The sequence below is a fragment of the Tyto alba genome, unplaced genomic scaffold (assembly GCF_018691265.1).
Source record: "Tyto alba isolate M040663 unplaced genomic scaffold, T.alba_DEE_v4.0 Super-Scaffold_7, whole genome shotgun sequence".
Classification (NCBI taxonomy): domain Eukaryota; kingdom Metazoa; phylum Chordata; class Aves; order Strigiformes; family Tytonidae; genus Tyto; species Tyto alba.
Genome location: NW_024881328.1, coordinates 34,520,246 through 34,538,759, shown reverse-complemented (window position 1 = coordinate 34,538,759; position 18,514 = coordinate 34,520,246). Strand labels below are relative to the sequence as shown.

At 43.6% G+C, this 18,514-nt stretch overlaps 1 protein-coding gene across 1 annotated transcript; it reads right to left on the bottom strand.

Moving 5' to 3' along the window:
- Positions 1–7,778: 7,778 nt before the first annotated feature.
- Positions 7,779–18,289, bottom strand: CAVIN2 (caveolae associated protein 2). The gene is made up of 2 exons (XM_042784284.1): positions 17,779–18,289; positions 7,779–10,376 (listed from the first exon to the last, which is right to left on the bottom strand). The coding sequence occupies exons 1-2, from the start codon at positions 18,169–18,171 to the stop codon at positions 9,582–9,584; spliced, it is 1,188 nt and encodes a 395-aa protein (XP_042640218.1). The 5' UTR covers positions 18,172–18,289; the 3' UTR covers positions 7,779–9,581.
- Positions 18,290–18,514: the final 225 nt, after the last annotated feature.

The window sequence follows — 18,514 nt, the reverse complement described above, 5'->3', positions numbered from 1 at the left end:
TTCCTCCAACTTCAGTACTTACCACAGGTAAAATATTTACCAGATGTATTTTATTCTTTTTTTTTTTTTTTAATTATAGTCTGAATATCTAATTTGTTCTATTATTTGGGGTAGGCTAGGCATTAACAGAGCAACAGTGGAGTAATATGCTCTGCAACTGCATTGTTCGTGCAGGCAAAACTCTGGCTGCATTGCCTAACAGTATTGTACAGGCAGAGATGATCTCACCCTGTCTGCGTTTTGAGCTGACCAGGCACCGTATGGATGCAGTTAGTGCAGCACCCCGTTTGAGCTAATAAGAGACGTGGCATATTAGCTTGGGGCAATGTCTGACTTTTAACATGTCTTCCAGTTGGCTTGAAGCATGGGCAGAGGGAGCTTGTGTCTGTCTCAGTGTGAGCATTGCCTCTGCCTGAAAAATATTGTGCAAAACTGTGTGAAAGGCTTGCAGAGTGATTTTGTGAAATCCTTATAAAGTGAAACACTCTCCGTAACATGAAATAATTCCTATTAGAGCTGCAGATTGAGTAACTCTTATATATGATCAAGAACCACCAATTCAAGTTCTCTTGTCCCTGATTTTCTCTAAACATATTTGGATTTTGTTAGTCTCCCACTGCTGGCATAGATTTTGACCACTGTCACATCATGCAAAAGGAGACTGCCTGAATTTGTTTAGTTTTTCAGGGTGAATGCTGAACACTGTGATAGTGCAGGCACTATAAGAAACGTCAGGAGGAAAACTTTTGAGGAACTTTGTCTCTATTAGTTTATAGAATGAGTTTGAGGTGTGCAGATGTCTTCAGAATTAATGAGACTTGGATGCCAAATATTTTTGGTAGGGTTTAGCACATTAATCCTTGTACTAAATAGTAAGGATGGATATGCAGGTGTGCATATAGAGATACATGTGTGTCATGTGTGTATATATAGGTGTATGCATGTATATGTATGCACGTATGAGATACAGTTCTACATTGATGTATATGTATGACAAAGAAGCCATATAACTCCTGAGTTTCCACTGTCATTTTTATCTCTCAAAACATCTCCCCTTTCCTCTCTTCTGTAGAAGACTTTCTTTTCAGGCACTGAAATGTGACTGCAGCAAACAAGTAGGTGAGGAGACATTTAACTTTTGAAGAGCCCTAATTCAGGTTTTCATTCCATTGGCTCCAAAACTCTTCATCATTTTGTCCCTACGTTTTCCTCCTCTGCATAGAGAATGATCCAAGTATGGCAGGTATGAAAAACCCCGTACCCAAGCTTGGATCCTGTGAGCCATTAACAAGAATTCATAGTAAAGACTTTCATTTTCTGATAGAGTTATACAGCAAGCTGGAGAGCTGCTGGAAAAATACAAGCAAACATCAGGAGACAACCTAGGAGGTGTTATGAGTGGAGCAGGAGAAAGCTGCTCCTGAACTGAGGGATGCATGGTGAGAAGGGGATTTGGGAAGGTCCATGCTGGTGTTGGAGCAGAATCTGGCCTCTGCTGTGTGAAGTGGCAGAAAGGCACCACTAAAAAAAGAAACTGAGGAAAGCCAGAAAGAACAAGCTGTTTCTCAGCAGATATGTGAGAATGGAGCAACTCCCACGGGAAGCCAAGCACGAAGGAGAAATGGCCCAGCCAGCATGGCTGCCTCATATCCTAATATAGCAGACTTCTTGGCAAAGCAAGGGGATGAGGCCTGGTGGAGGAGGAGAGCTGGGTTTGCTTTCCCAAATACCTGTTTGCAATAGCAAATAAATCCTGCTGGCTCTGTTCCAGCAAACCATTAGGATCCAGTGACCTGGCAGTGAAATCCAGCTGTTGGAGGTGCTTCTAGCAGATCCTGCCTGCCCCTTGTCCACCCGATGTCTGTACTCAGTGGGGGATTAGCTAAATGTCTGGACAAGAGATATCCTCTTCCCCCCAAACCCTTCTGGAAGCAAGGAGGCATGGCAAATGTGGTGTGGTGGTGTGTCAGTTTGTGCTGCAGACCTGGGAAGAGGCTGTTCCTAGCACGGGCATCTGCAGGCTCAGGCTGAGCTATTTTGATGTGTATAAATAAGATGTTGCTTTTGACTGCCCTGACTAACTTTTCTCCCTCAAAACAAACAAAAAAATCCAAGCAAAACAAAAAGCATTGACAACATTGCGCGGTAAAAATAACTTCTAGACCTAAACCCTGGGCACTGCCTTTGCAATACAGATTGTCAAGTACTGAGATGACAAAATAAATACTGTGCTCTTTCCTCACTGTTGCTGCCTCTTACATGGCAGCTATTCCACAGTCTTTTTTGATTTCCTACTCTCATTTCCATACTGTTGAACCCTAGACCTCATTGACTTTTCTTTTTCTTTGATTACCCTGTTTTGTTGGGGCTTCTTGGTTCGGTCCCATCCTTTGCTTTGAGGTCTTTGTCTCAGTTCTGGGTGTGCTGCCGGTGTTTCTTTCTCAGCAGCTTTTCCGCTCCTTCCTCCAATTCCCCACCCTTCCCACTGACTTCTTCCCTCACACATTCCCTCTCTTGTGCACATCCCACTGTTCCATTTCTTATCCACATTTTCCTATTCGTTTTCTCCTCCCACATACTTCTCCCTGTCTTAATGCCTCCCTCCACTCCCAGCTGGATGTCAACTGTTGTATGACTAAGAACTAGTGGAAACTGATTAAAAAACCCCCATCTGATGGATTGTTTTTTAGGATTGGATTTATAGGATCCTGTCAGTCTATTTCCTTTTTAGTGAAAGAATTCACTACCACTCCAAAACCCATGAAACCTTTTTCAGATTCTCACCTTATTTTTAACTGGATGTCATATATATTACGTATATGTGTTTTACAGCTACCGCGTAACATGATTTTGTTTTAATTGAGACCTTCATGCCACTAAACCTAAACCAGAAATGCAGACTTCCATGTACTGCAGGCTTGCCTTTCATTTGAAGAGGTGTGCAGTGGCATGCAGAGGACACAGCCATTCTTCTAAAGAGCTTGAGCCTGGACGTGCAAACAGAAACCCCCTTCTCAAATTTGCATAGGATCTATTTACACAGGTCATGTCACCTCTAAATGTTTTCAGTCATAACCTGCTCACTGAATTTCAATCTCCAGCAATCATCAACAGTAAAATGGTAAACCTTTTAGGAAAATGAAGTTATTTAAAAGAAGTCACATAGCGCATAGAGCTTTCATGGTGGTAGTGTGGAAGTGACAATTGACTCTGCGAATGGACACAACTTCTGTGTGTTCATAATTTGTTTACCACTAGACAGATGTTCTCACTGTCCCTTTTTCCATGTCTCTCATAGCGCTGTCTTGAGTTGTAATGATTCAGGGACCAGGCGGCTGGTTAATGCAGCTCATGTTGTCACCCTCACGGGGCTCATTTGCCTACAGGCATGTCAGAAGGAACAAGTAATATAAGGGCATATATAACTGTAGTTGGCAGTGTACTGAAAAGATGTTGAAGCTCACTTTAAATGAATAGCGTAGGACATCAGGAGCTAAGTAGCTGAGAAATAAGATAAATTTGCTTGAATGGAGCGTTGCATTTCTGTAGTTAGGCTGTGCCTGGTACTTGATCTAAATGAGGTATGTGTACATGGTGTGCAGCGCCGACATCCCCTGTGTGCTATTTGTTCCTGACACTGTCTTGCACATTTTCAGTATCCAGCGGAGTTCACATCACCCGCACTTCTACACAGCTTAAGCCTGATGGCAGGGAGTAAAGAAGACAGAGCCAGACTCTCCTCACTGGAGTTAATGGCATAAGGCGTTACAGTGACCTTCTGCTCCCTGTGTTCAGGAATCTGAAGGGGTTTTTTTTGTTGTTTTTTTGTTTTTTTTTTTCCCCGCAAACTGTTAGGGAGAAGTACACAAGTCTGTAGAGTGATTGATACTATGTTAGTTGGTGTTCTGGTCTTCCCTTGCGCGTTTGAACAAGCCTGAGCCTGTGTGCGCTTTTTCATACTGGCAAGGCAAGAGTGAACCATGTACCCTTTGTGTTGGTGCAATCTGGGATTGGTTTAGCTGTTGGGGATCACATTGCAGAGAGAGTGAGAGATGCAAGCTTGTTCTGGCTCTGTTTTGCATTGTGACTGTTGACTGAACGTGTGTGTCCTTGGGTTTGCTAATCGTTTTTCCTAATTCTTCTCCTGCAACATGCACTGTAGCTTTTCTGAGCGCTTTGCACCAGCATGCAGCAGAATGTGCTGTAAGGGAAATGTAGGAGACAGCCACACACATAAACCGTTTTATAATCTCTCGTGATGATCTGGTGTGATCATCTTTTGAGATATTCTAAGGAGCTGTATGGACAAGTTGGTCCAAGGCCAGGTTTTCACTGAAGGGAGTAAAGAGAATCATGATTATGACTGAATTTGGGCTGTACATTGCAGGTGTGTCCTGTGGTAGAGGAAATGTTGGAGAGTTTAAAGCTACTGACTGGCAGAGGAGCAATGCTAGTGTGCAACCTTGCTGCCACCCAGTATAATACAGTTTCCAGTTTGGATCAATTCCAGCTGTCAGACCCCAATTTGCTAACCATGCTGGGAAGGACATGAGTCCTCTTTTAGAAGGTCAGTATCATTTAAGGTTATGGAAGGCAAGGAAACCTGTTCCACCTTTATAAGGAGAAGATTGCTGTGGAGTTTTTAGGAGCCACACGGTTATAATGAATAGTGAATGTATGGTACTTCGTGTAATGTTTAGCTCAGCCTGAGAACGAGAAAATAATGGAAGTCTCTTCTTTCTGCCTGTGTGTTCAAACGAAGGAAAATCAAAGCTGTTATACCAGAGCTATATATCAGCTAACATATTTTAGGAACTGTGGAATGATCATAATTACAAAAAAGTCCTCCAGAGAGAAATTATGACTCATAGTTTATGTTCTCTTTAGTGTTGCTATGGAAAAAAAGGTTAGTGCCAATGGTCATACAGCAATATTAATCTCTGATCTGAAAGAAAAATAAATAACAATCTCTAGCTTAACCCAAAGCAGATTTATTCTCCGTTACTGCAGCACACTCCATTAAAGGGGATAACCATGTAAGAAAAATTAAAGATGACATTGATTATCAGTTCTCAACGTGCAGTTAGAGAGAGTTCCTTATTTGAATTAGTGTGTACTTCAGACTCCCACAAATGACTTGGTGGAGTGAGAGGAAGGGAAAAAGGCATTTTGATCAAAAAGAGGGCAGGAAAGATCAGCTACCACCGACAGCTGCAAGTATGCTGATTAAAATTTCTTTATGCATGCAATTAGACTCAGCCTGGGGTTGATGCTGGTTCAAATGCAGATCCTGAAACAAAACCCTGGCAACAGGCAGTTTAAAGTGGTGGAAAGTGGCTATCAGCCTTTTTCCATTTATTTGGGAAAGCGAGGGCCGTGAGTCAGAGCACGGTGGATACTTGGGTGCTGAGTCAGCACCCTCCGGGCTGCTCTGGCAGTTGTTCCCTGCCAGTTGTTTAGTTGCCTAGGCAAAACCCTAACCAGCACTGGGGCCAAACAGCTGCGGGCTTGCTCTGCTCCAGTGGTGAATCTTTTTCTTTGCATGCAGGAAGACTACCTGACACCTTCCTCTCGACACCCAGAGTGAGTGTGCGTGTGTCAGTGGGTCACAGTAGAACTCTTCTACCTGCATTCTTGACTTTTTTTTCAGGAGCTGGAGCTACACTTGCTCCGCTGTGATGCAGTTACCAACGGCAAAGACCTTGCAGTCAGAACTTTGCTTGAAATTTTGCTCACAGCACACCCTCCAAAGCAGGCTAGAGCCTTTCTTTCTGCCACACTGTTGCATCTGCCGTGCTGATGGCAGTGAAACTTTTTATTCTGCTGATGAGCTAAGCAGATTGGATTGGGGAGATACACAGGTCTCATGTCCTGTGTCTGTGCACTCAGCTCATACTGATGGTCACAGGAGCTGGACGTGTGGCCCCTAAACACTGTATGGCTCAGAGAGTCCCCCGAGCCAGCTGAAGGCTTTTCACTGACTTTTGGGGTTGGACTGGTCTGTTGATGAACAGTTTGCCCTCTAACAAATGGCTTTTACTTCGCTAATTCTTCTGAGTTTACCTCCCTTTTTAAAGTGTGTGACTATCAGTCATCAATCATGTAACTGGCATTACAGCCTATAACAATAAATGGTTTTCATTGCATCAGTGTAAAGGGCAAACAGGTATATTTTACCTTCTCATTCTTTTCTTCTTCTTCCCATTCTTCTGTCTCTGTAATCATCAAACATGCTTCAGTCAGGCCCGTATGCGGGCTTACACTGCACTCTCTTATTTGACAGTGAAATGGTCCAGAAAGCCCTTATCTGTGCCTTTTCACAGGGAAGCCGGCTCATGGATTAGCATGTGGGGGTCAACAGGGTGCTCTTTGCCCTTTCCCCTAAAAGGGGACAGAAATGTCAGCTGGTTTTCTGGCATTGAAAATGGAAGTATCAGCAGCCGCTGAGTGCTGCTAGTTTAAATATTTATACCGTAAGGACTTTATCGCACCCTCTTTCTTTGTGCAAAGCTCCTGCTGACTTCAGTGGAGGTCAAACTCTGAATCTGTGCAGCAGCTAACAGGTGAGGTCTTCCAAGGAATAATGGTACCAGCGGAGCTCGCTGGCAGGCGCTGTACCCACGTTACTGTGTCAAGAAGGGTAAACAGAGAGTTTTTAAAAGAAGTAATTATGTAGAGAAACCTGTCAGCACAAGCATGGAATACCCATGCATATGCTTGACATCTGCCAGCCTGACAAGATCCAGGCACATACTTCAGATACTTGAAAGAATACAGTGCTGCTGATACCACAGTCTGTCTCCTCCCTGAAACAGTAAGTTTTGCAGACTAATGTTTTCAGTCAGGACTCAAGAATAGAAGGAGAGGGGAAGAAACAGCTTGGAGGATGTCTCAGGATCCTGAGCTTACTTCTTCCTCTGGTTTCTAAGATAGCACAAAAGCAGATATTCATGAGTTGAGTAAACATTTTTCTCTTTTCAAAAGCATGCTTTCTTATGTTTGTTAGGATTATAGGCCTGCCCGTCCTTGTAAATGTGCGATCACGATGGAGAAAATGTTTAATTCTAGTCCTGCAACTGATGGCTCTGTGTGTAGTGTGTCCTGAAGTGGGTATTTGAATTAATTGTCACAGATGCTCAGTATCTGCATTTCCAATGGTTTTACTGGATAGCATTGTAATGCTCCTAAAACACTGCGCATGGGATTCGTTTCAGCATCTCTAAAACTGGATAAAGCGTGGCCAGGGGTATTGTTTGAATTAAAGCTTAGCAGGACAAACAAACCAGGCATATCTGAAAGCGAAATGTGAACATGATGCTGGGGTTCCTGGTTCGCGGTTGGTGGCTGCGGGAAGTTGACAGCTGTTACATAAAGGTTAAACATGCATTCTTTGGTCTGTCAGTAAAATTAAGCCTGCTAAAGACTACGTGGCACTCTAGAAGACATGAGTTTATCTGTGTGCATAAACAGAATATACACTTCAATATAAATATGCTTTCAGGACTATTTAAAGTATTAGAAGTATGCTGCAGTCCAGTAAAAAATGCAGATGGAGCTGGCAGATTTTGGAAAGTGCCTGACTACACTCAGATGGGCTGGAGAGTTGACATGTGTCTAGAAAGCAAAGCACTGCTGTTTGTGTTGCTAAATAACAGCAGAGGATGAGAAAGGAAATGGTATAGGTACAACAAGGACACAAATTGAAGTAATAAATGCTTGACCTTTAAATTTCATCTTTGCCAACTTCTCAGACTGCTTCTCCCAAAGACTGACGTGGCTGTGTTTTATGTTATGCTTTTATTTGTCATATTTGTAGTTAGTTACAAGTAAAAATTATTGAAATCCATTGTAGTTAATACAAAATAAAAATATAGCTGCACGAGTTATGCCATGATTTTTCTTACAAACAGTATCTCCTATACGATACCATACACTTTAGAGCTTAACTCTTAATAGTACTCACTTACATTAAGCTCTTATCGACTAACTTCCAGTGTGATTTACTGGTTACAGGTATTACCCCTGTGGAGTAATACCTGTTAATCATTTCATAATGGTATTTTTGCTGCAGTTTTTATTTTCCCTGTAATTTGTGGTTCTAAATACAAGTTGAAGGAAGCAACCTTTTAGTGCAATGTTAAGTATCAGTAGAATTATATATATATATATAAAAAATAAAAATTACCCACTGCATAAACAAACAAGGATGTAAGGTAACTGTTGTAGGTATTGTGCTTCCCTTTCCTCCCTTCCCCCTTACCTTTGTTAAGTGACAGGAATGAACATTCATAGTGAACAAACTACCCTGTAACCTCTCAATTTCAATTAATTTTGAAAAATTACAGACTTGTAATTTTGAGAGCATGTAGATGGCTTTGATGAAAGTTATTGGAAGAGAATCAAATCCTGTGTCTTTGCAGACCCATCCTTACAGAAACTTATCTCTGCCATGAAGTTCAATCCATAACACCTTGTTCTCTTTAGATGTGCCTAAAAGAGTATTTCACCTTTTTGAAAAAATAGTCCTTACATCCCTGTCATTGTCTAACTCTTCTGTGTAGATATAGCTCTATATATGAAATAATTTGTAAAAAGATAAATTATGCTATTTTCAAAATACTGAGATACAAAGTTGTGCAGGTGCAAAGTTTTATAGTATATTGCTATAGAGATTAAGAATTAATTAGTGTTATCTGAGTATATATTCTGTAAGCTGGGAGTATAGATTTAATATTGCAGGGTTTTATTTTTGCTTTTTTAACATTTCATAGCATTCCATACTTTCTTCAGACTATCTCCATGTTTCTATCAAATGTTGTCTTTTTTTTTTTTTTTTTTTTCTCTTTTCAATTTCTGATCCCTCAAAGGTACAGTAACTGATCACATACTCATGCTTGTCACTAATGTACTTCCGTAACTCCGGTAGATTGAAAAACATTCTTTCATTTCCACCTAACACAGTCATTTCTTTTAAGTGAATAGAGACAACTGGCAAAAATCTTTCCCCCACTGAAATGGATGGAACCAACTTTTCAGCTTCACCCTCTAAGTACTCTGCTCTTTTAGTCATACAGTGTTGTGGAGCGAAGCTCCAAACAAACTATACACGTATGCACAGTTACTGAGGCTGTTAGTATTCACAAAGCATAGCAAGGAAACTGAAATCAAATGTTCTCATTGGTATTTCAACATTTACTTACAAAACTACTCGCAGTGCTGTGAAATACTGAGAGAGAAGAAAGCAGAACAGCAATGTTTGGGTTTTAACCATTCTCCATGCTTTCCTCTGACCTAACTATAAGAAAGCCAGCTGACCAGCTTGCTCCTACTAGACGTACTCTTTTCCTGCTAGTCCCTTACACCAGTATCTCTAAATTAATAAACACCAGTGACTCAGCCTAAAATGGAGTATGTTGCAGCCTGTATCATTGACCTGGTTCACTCTGCATTACAACACAATGCAATAAATTATCACTGCGGAGAAAAGGATGGAAGAAACTGAATTGCTACTACCGCCAATGTAGCAGAAACCAGTTACTTGCTTAAGGAAAATCTGGAAGATGAAGGAAGACTGGGGCTGATTACGCCGTTTGGTCTATCTGTAGGACAGCTGCTTGGGCCGTTTCTTCATCAGATTGTTCCATTTCCCCAGCGACTGGCTTGTTTCTTTCATCATACAGTTTCTGGTTAGAAACTTCTAGAGGCGTCCCATACTCTTCATCATCTTCAACAATGGACAGCTCGATGTTGTTGTTCATCATGGTGTTCTCTTCCATTCTGGCTTCCTTCTCACGAGAATCAGCTACTGCTTTGCCCTCCTCGGTCAGCGAGGTGGTAGGTGTCATATCTGAGTGCATGTCGGCGAATGATATTTCATCCTCATTCTCAGCCTGGTTGTTGCTTGTAGTTTCTGTTGGTCTGTCCTCACCTTCAGCAGGGCTTTCTCCTTCACGGACTTTCTTCATGTTAAAAGTGAGGGGAGATACTTTGAAACCTGAACTCTTTGAAGAAGAGGATTTCTGATGATGTACAGTAAGCGATTTCTTGATCTTTTCTCTCCGTTCAGGCGAGACAATCTTTGTGCTGATCTTGTTCATCTTCTTCTCGATGTTTTGGCGGGAAAATGCTTTCTTGAGGCTGTCTACCTTCTTGAGGCTGGACCTTTTAATTTTCTCAGCTCTGGATTCTTCTGTTTTCTCCTCTGCGCTGTCATCCAAATCATCTTCCTCATGAAACATTTCATCATCTGAACACAACTCCACCGTATGCAGGGTTTCTTCCAGTGTTTTGTTTTCATCCACAGGCTCTTCTTTTCCTTCTGTAATGCTGGGAATAGGTTCTTTTGTAAAAACATTGGCAGGGATCTCATTTTCCTCCTGAAAGAATTGACAGTATTTGAGTTTCATAGTTCACAGGACACAAATTTAATAAAAAAAGCACAACCCTGAACAATTACTTTTTTTCTTTTTTTTTTTTCCCCTCAATGATGCGATGAAGAATGCTGAACACTTCTTGTTGTTTCAGTATATTTAACCAGTAACAAGCCACTCAAAGCCCACTGAACCATTATCTGGTAAAGTTTAAGACTAATGAGCTGTCAGCTGTAAGATTTCTCTTTCAGAGTGACTTGGAATGTATACAGAATGGAAATCCCGTTCTTTGTAATTTAAATTAAATATTCTTTCATAATAGTTTAGCTGTAAAGTTGTACACCTCCCCCGGGGGAGAAGGGATGGTGTGGTGGCTAAGGAGGTTGTACTACAGACCCCTGCATAGACCTATAGAAGTCATGTAATCCCCCAGAGCTTTCAGCTTCTCTAGGCAAAGACTGGCACTATCTCTGCAGAGGTGTTGGTTGCATCTGAGAGGTATCTTAGATGGTAAATGCAGTTAGCACTTTCACTGTATTTCAGAAAAATGTATGTTGCTGTTAAAAATGGATTGTTGATACTGAGAAGCCATCATGCAGTCCATGATGTTTAGGAACGTGTGCTATTTTACAGCTATTTACAGAAAATAAGTTAGTAACTTTGGTTGGTAAATTGGTAAATATGAACAGGACAACTCCCTGGAAAATAAAAAAAAACAGTTCATGGCATACAAAAATAAACAGACATTGTACCACATAGAAAACACTAGTAGTCACTTCTAGCTAAGAGGAAAATGACTGCTTTTTAGAAACAAAACCAAGAAAGGGCACCGGAAGAAAGAAAGAAGGTATCTGAAAACAAAACAGGCTGAACAAGGGCCGAAGGTGCAACTTGTAACGAAGAACCTCTGTGACTACTGAGTGCAGAAGCTCTGCAACCCTGAGCAGCTCAGAGGCAGCACAATGAACGCTCTGTTCTGCCCTAGGTTTTGCAGGCATCTGCCCATGCAAAGAAAACGAGGCTCCTCGCACACACCCTTTTCCTCTCAGAATCCTTATGCCTTAGATTTGCATAGTCTCTATTCATTACCTTTTTTATCACTTTCAGATAGAGTGTATGCAGTATCACTTAGTTGTATGTATTGGAAGGATTTTCTTTCCCTCTTCCCCCCCCCCTATTTATCTTTAGATACGAAAAGCAGTAAGTGCTGAGTGAAATGGTTGTAATAGCCTCAGATCTGTCCCTAGTGGGCCTGAGTGTACAGTTAAGGGGGAAAAAGGCCACATACACTTCCAAATTCGTGCTCATTATTTCAGGACTGAGTGTATAGTTGTGATCGCCGGAGAGAATAGTGTCTTGGGTTAAATTTGCTGTTGAGGCTGTATAAGGATGTTGTACGTGGTTGTTTTTAAAAACAAAATAGTCCTGACTGTCTTGTAGTGCTTCTGGAACTCAAGAATATGCATGTGGTCAGGCAGAATAACCATATGTACACAGTATATAATCATATATACCGTGATTCAAGTGTGTCGATCAATATCCCTCAGGGATATAAAAATGACAAGTATCAAAAACATGGATAGCGGTTCGACAGTTTGTATGTGCATTACTTCTACAGTTTCTGCACACCTTTCTGGGCCAGCAGCCTCAGTGGGACACACTGGCACGGACAAAGCTCTCCAAGCCCTTTGCCTCCAGTGGAACATCTAATAAAGCCAGGGCACTTCTCCCAACACCTACTATGCTGTTGCAACTATCGGCAACCGTGACCAAGATAACAAAACAAAGAAAACCTGCACCAGCTTTAAGTGAAAACAGCTGTAACTGCAGTACAAATATTTATATTTTCTCTCCACTGCAGTTAATGAAATGTGGATTACATGAGTGGCTGCAGTGTTAAATTATTCCCCAGAGCACAAGAACTCAGTATAAAGCCTAATTTACATGCCTTGTGCATTCTTTCCAAACCTAGGTAATCTCATACAGTTTTAAACGTCTGAACATTCAGGTGTAAGTGCCTGAATGGCATAGAAAACTCTGATTTTAAGGAATAAAGATGGGTTGTAACTTTAAAAGTATTTAATCTAGGAAAGAGGTGTCGTATGAGATTGATCACAGTGCAGTCTGAGCCAGAGATGGGCCCGTGCGGCTCTTCTCAAGGTCAGTTTAGCTCTGTGTCTACAGTATTCCCGTTAAACTGAAGTACTGCATGCTGCCTCTAGAAGAATATGGACATAGATTTTATTTCATTTTTTTATCAAATTTGTGACTGAGAAGGGAAACTGTCAAACTATCTATATTTCTAAAGAAAAAAAAATAAAACCTGAACAAAAATACACTACATACTAATGAGCTAATGATTCAATTAAAAGCAGATCGTAGGTGGTCTTTGGCTGTCAGACAGTACTGGCATTCAAGAAATCACCCCTCTGTCTAAGCTTCCCGCGCAGCCCTAGAAAACATCAGCCTCTGGGCATCTATTACTCTGCTTGCAAAATGGGAACGACATGCTTTCCTATCTCACATTTCTAAAAGACTTTAGGATCCCAGGAACTATTAAAATGCAAATGAAAATAAATTAAGTGAAATGCTTCGCAAATACAAAGGTGGCATAGTAGGAATGCTCTGTGGTGGAACAGATATTTTTATTTCAAATACAGTTATTGATAACATGTTGTAAGTATTGGTAACTTTTTGGTCTAATGAGTTTATATGACAGCTATATTTTTGTTTTGATACATTTTTCAGGCAGTCTGGTATTTCATTTAGGAAGACTAGAACAATACACTGAAAAATGCCAACTGTTACAAACTGCGTAACTATTTTCCATGCCAAAAAAAAGAAGTAGAACTTTGATCTTTTCTTCTTGATCTAATCTAAAATTCTGAAAACGCAATACATCTTTTTATTTTCCACATCTGAGTTCAAAAACAGCACTTGCATTTTTTCAGATGAGCTTGACTGTAGGTAGCTAGCTCCTCTGAATTTCATTTTTCCATGTAGTAGACAAATAGAATAGTGCAAATTCTCTGTGTAAAACAACTCTGGCTAGCAGTAGTAATACTTGCAAAGTTAAAAGCAGTGCCTTCCCTGCGGCTTTGATCAGCCATTCTCAACTTTCTATAGGTCATAATCTCAACCCTATTTTTTACCAGGAAGGAAGGCAAGATCCATAGTGGTGTACTACAAAACTGGATGGCCCAAGTGAACAGGTAGTTAATTTACTCAGGAGTGCTGAATCTCTGATGCCGCGTAAGGGAAATCAGTGTGCTTTGGTTTGGATTTTTGTAAGATCTGTTGTAAGAGGCCATGGCCTTCAAAAAGGGGAGATGGCCTTTTCCCATGCTTACAGCAGGTCAGTTTCCTCAGTACTTTGTAGATGCTGTTATATGCCTAAATGATTTACTAGTCTAGAACTTGTTTTGCTACACAAAATAGGTCAAAAGATGACAAATCCTTCTAAAAACAGCTACAGCTCCACCTACTTTCCTTCAGACAAACACATGCTCTTCAGACCTGGATGTCACCACTGGGAGGGAGGAGGGTGAGGAGGAGGAAATTGCCAGCTGACCATTTGCACGCCCTGCGCAGGCTGGGGCCTTGGCTGCACCGTCCCCCTGACCTCCCACAGCACAGCTGGATCGAGCCCTCAGAGCCATGCGAGGTACTCTTGTCATTAATCAATACAAGAGTATTCTCCCTGCAAGGCTCCAGTGGGAAATTGAGTAGTTAGATAATAGCATTATCAGTTTGTAACTCTTCTGTTTCCCTCAATTGTTCATTTTTGAGCTTGAAGTTGCTTTTTCAAAAGATTATTACGGTGACCCAAACCAAATGGCTAATTTCCTGCGACCTCTTCTTGCTTCATTTCAGGATGCAGCATTTACCAAAAGCAGTGTCTGAACGGGGCTGGAGTATCAGCGTGCTTGACCCCAAGCTGCAATTCTGACTTATTTTATCTGTTCTATTCACTAGTAAACATGACATTTAATTGAAAAATTAAACATGAGCCTTTCTTATCTTGCGTTTTGCTTTTGCAGCTAAAAAAGCAAACAAAAACCCCACCAAACCAGAACCAAAAAGCTGGTCATGTGGTGAGAACAAAATAGAGGGGAACAATGCCAAAGCTTAACAAGGATTTTTAAAACAGTCACTTCAGTGTTTTGCTGAATTGCTGTGTCACTTGTGGCATTTGTAATAACTTTTGCATCCTGACATGCTTGGAATGGAGCTCCATTAAAATATGTCACCAATTAAAGAAATATATGCAAACTAGGAACAACGCAGACAGTCTAGGGAGAGAAAACTAAGAGCATTTTAATGGGAAATATGTAAATAGCTGAACTCTTCTGAACGTAGTTCATTCTCGGCGTGTATGCTGAGGGAAAGCTGATGCTGGCAAGTGGCAGCATGGTTTCATAAAATGCAGCGTTGGAGCTCAGTCATGTCCTTTGGCTATGCTCAGTGCTCCCACCAATTATCAGGGAATTCAAGGTATATGGTGAATGCAGAACTGAATCACAAATGTGTATTTTTATTTTCATACCGGCCTGTCTTCCCAAGCTGGAAAAGTGGGTCCTGATGAGAAACATGCTGTGTGAAATTTTGGATTGTGATTTTTCAGTGGAAAAGAAGAATCCTCCAAGTGAAGTCACATATATCCAGATTTCCTTTTTGTTTTTCTTTACAGAAATCTGGCGTCAATATGGTTTCATTGCTGTGACTTCTCCTTCCTGCAATTGTTTTCCCCTGGATTCCTGCTCGGGGCAGTACAGAAACCCAGCCAGCTTTCTGCAATTTTTCCTCTGTACGATTACCCTAGCAGGGCAGTGGCCCCACTGCCTAGCAGATCATCTCACCTCCGTCTTGTCAGGGGACCCCACAAGGAAATCCGAGGCGGTGGGCACGCAGGTGAGGCACCCAGGCTGGCAGTAGGTATACGGGCACGGCCTTGCCAACACCCACCATCCCTCCGGGTGCAGCTGCTTCCCCAGTGGAAAATCCCAGCTCCTCCCAGGCTCCACCAGGGAAAGCCCCCGGCGCTGCCCACCCCGGCCACCCTCCCACGCCCTGGGAAGCTCTGTCGGCCACCCTGGTTTTCCAGACAGCCACACTGCCTTTTAGCAACAGGCCAGTGCCAGGAGCAATTCCCAGTTGACAACTGATTTTTTTTTTTTATTTTTTTTTTTTTTACTGAATTTAACTGTAGTGTTTCTTTTCTAAGGCTTGTGTTCCTGATCTGCATTGGCTTGGGATTGGTTAAGTTCATCTCCCCCCCCTACCATGGCAACATATTTTCCAGTGAGAGACAAGAACATGGTCAACTAAATCCATGTAAAATTGACAAAGAACAGACTTCTTGTCCAAAGGTACCACCCCAGCAACAGGCAGTGGAGAAGCAGTGGATTTTCCTCAGCTGTTGTTCTGGGACACAAACCTGTGTTGTTCGCTTTGGGTTTTTGCATTTTAGGACCCAGTATTAAGGAAAAGCTCAGAGGTTTAAATAGGCCTTAGCTTTGCAATACTATTCAGTGTTGGGGAACAAGACAAGCCAGCCCTCCCCTGTCAGGACACTGCTTTATCCTTCAAAACCTTCTTGGTGAGTTTTACCAGTACTTTCACCCAGTGCCTGCAAATCACTGCCAGCAGGCAGCAGTAACAGGGATCCCAGTCTGGGGCAACCATAACTGCCCACAGGCAGCTGTCCTTTTGTCTTTCCTCTACACACTATGTCACCATACAATGCTAAAATTTGGATTCTCTGGAGTAAGATGCTGTAGTTGCAACAGCAAGGCCTTAATTCTCAGACTCACAAGTAGCAGAAATGCCACAAAATTACCTTCCCAGAGGCCAAGCTGGTGCACCCTCCCCAGGGGAAACATTCAAGGTCTAGGTCTGAACCTGGAGGTGGGAGCCAGTTGTTAGCTAACGTGGCCTGGGAGACAACAGCGCTTTGACCTGCAGTAACAGATCTTAAATTACTTGGAGAGGACTGGAAAACATGTCTTTTAATTTACCCAGTCCTTGGAATAATGTCCACATTCCTTCTAGGGTGTAAACCACCGTGCTCGGTACATGCCGCAGCCCCTCCTCCTCTGGCGCGTCAAGCCAGGACAGTAATTTGGGAGAACAATAAGCGGGGGGGGGGGGGGGGGGGGCTTCCTTTCTGGGGGGAGCGCCTGTGCACTAACCAGGACTGCCAGCTTTTAGAAATCAAGTTCTGCTCTGTTGTTTTGAGTTTGTTTAAGCAGAAAAAAAAAAAAACAACAACCCAAGGAGTGAGCTACTGACAGATGTAACATGCAGCTGACAAGTTTAGCCTGAGGAGCTGGTGATGTTCTTGACCTGTGGCTGCTCCAGCCCTACGCTCGCTCTCCTTCCTTCTCCAGCACTTTGTGGAGGTCTGGGTTTTTTCTTTTTTTATAAAAAGATGTGAAAGTCACATCCTGTGTTTAGTCAGAGCTCACGCCGTGTTCTGTCCAGAGCATTACTTTAAAAGGGGAAAATATGCAAACTGCTGCTGTCCTTCCTGGGATGGACTCCCTGGAAGCTGACCTTTTTAGCGGAACTTTTAGCTCATCCCTGAATAGGCCCAAACAGCCTGAGGAGCTGAGGGTGACAGGGAGCTGCAGCGCTGCCCCTTTCCTGCTTCTGAGGGCAGAGACGGGGCGGTTTATAAGGCCATTGCACAAAACGGGCTCTTTTCTCAAGTTTGCTAAAAAAAGAAAAAAAAGTGCCGTTTCTTCAAGTTTGCTTAAGCTGCCCCACCCCCCAACAAAATAACTCTTATCCCCACATAGGCTAAGAGTGAGTAAAAGGTGGCTCTTTCCCCAAGTTTACAGAGAAAAAAAGGTGGCTTTTTCCTTAAGTTTTCTGAGAGTTAGAAAAACAAGGTCTCTTTCCTCAGGTTTGCTAAGAGTTAGTAAAAGACAGCTCTTTCTCCAAGTTTGCCAAGAGTAAAAGACAGCTCCTTCTCCACAGTTTGCTAAAAGTTAACGGAAAAATGACTCTTTTTCCACATTTGCTAAGGGTTAGCAAAAAAAAAAAAAAAAAAAAAAAAGGGCGTTTTCCCCGTGTTTGCCAAGAGTTAGCAAAAAAGACAGCCCTTTCCCCAGGTTTACTGCGAGTTAGCAGAACAGGCTCTTTCCCCAGGTTGGCCGAGAGTAAAAGTGGGTATTTCTGATCAAGCTGCTAAGAATAACAGAGAGCTCCTTCCCCAGGCTTGCTGAGGCTGAAAGGTTTTTCTCCCGCCCCCGCCAAGTCAGCCCCAAGGCGGCCTCTCCCCCTCGCCTGCCCAGTCAGCCCTCAGTCAGCGCTTTCCCCGAGCTCGGGAGGGCGCTGCGGGGACGGGCGGGGTGCCGTGGCCGTGGCCGTGGCCGGGGGCGTGTGTGGCCGTGGGGCCCCTCACCTGGAAGATGAGCACCTTGAAGCGGTCCCGCCGGAGCAGCTGAGCGTGGTGCTGCTCCAGCCGTCGCACCTGGTCGCACTGCCTCTCCAGCCGCTCCCGCACGGCGCGGGTGTGGGCGCACACCTTCCGCGACTTTTCCAGCAGCTTCTCCACCGCTTCCCCCGTCGCCCCGTGGCTCCGACACAGTTTCCCCAGGTCTCCCTGAATACCCCGCACCGCCCCTTCCAAACCCCGCTGCCTCTGCTCCATCTGCCGCTGTTGCCCTTCCACCGCCTCCAACATCGAGACCAGTTTCTCCAGCAAGGCCAGGACGGTCAGGGCGTTCACCTGCCCCCCGACCGCCTCGGACGGCGGCAGCGGAGGGACCGCGCTGCCTCCCGCCGCCTCCCCCATCGCTGCGCCGGGACGGGACGGGACGGGCCGGGCCGGGCCGGCGGCTGCCGGCGCTGCTCTTAAGGGCTGAGCCTTCCCCCTCCCCCGGGGAGGTTTCGAGCAGAGCCCGGCCCCGGCCCCCGAGGCCGCCCGGGGCGGGCCGGGAGCGTGGCCGGGCCCCCGGTGCCTCCCCCCATCCCGTCTCACACACACCCTCCCCCCCCCCACACACACACCCGGCTTTTTTTAAAAAGCAAGGGGTGTTTTCTCTTCCCCAGGCTCAGCGAAAGGCAGCGGTCGCCTCCTCGCAAGCATCGGTAGGTGGCAGGAGATACCGCGGAATGCCGTCGGGGACGGGCGGGAA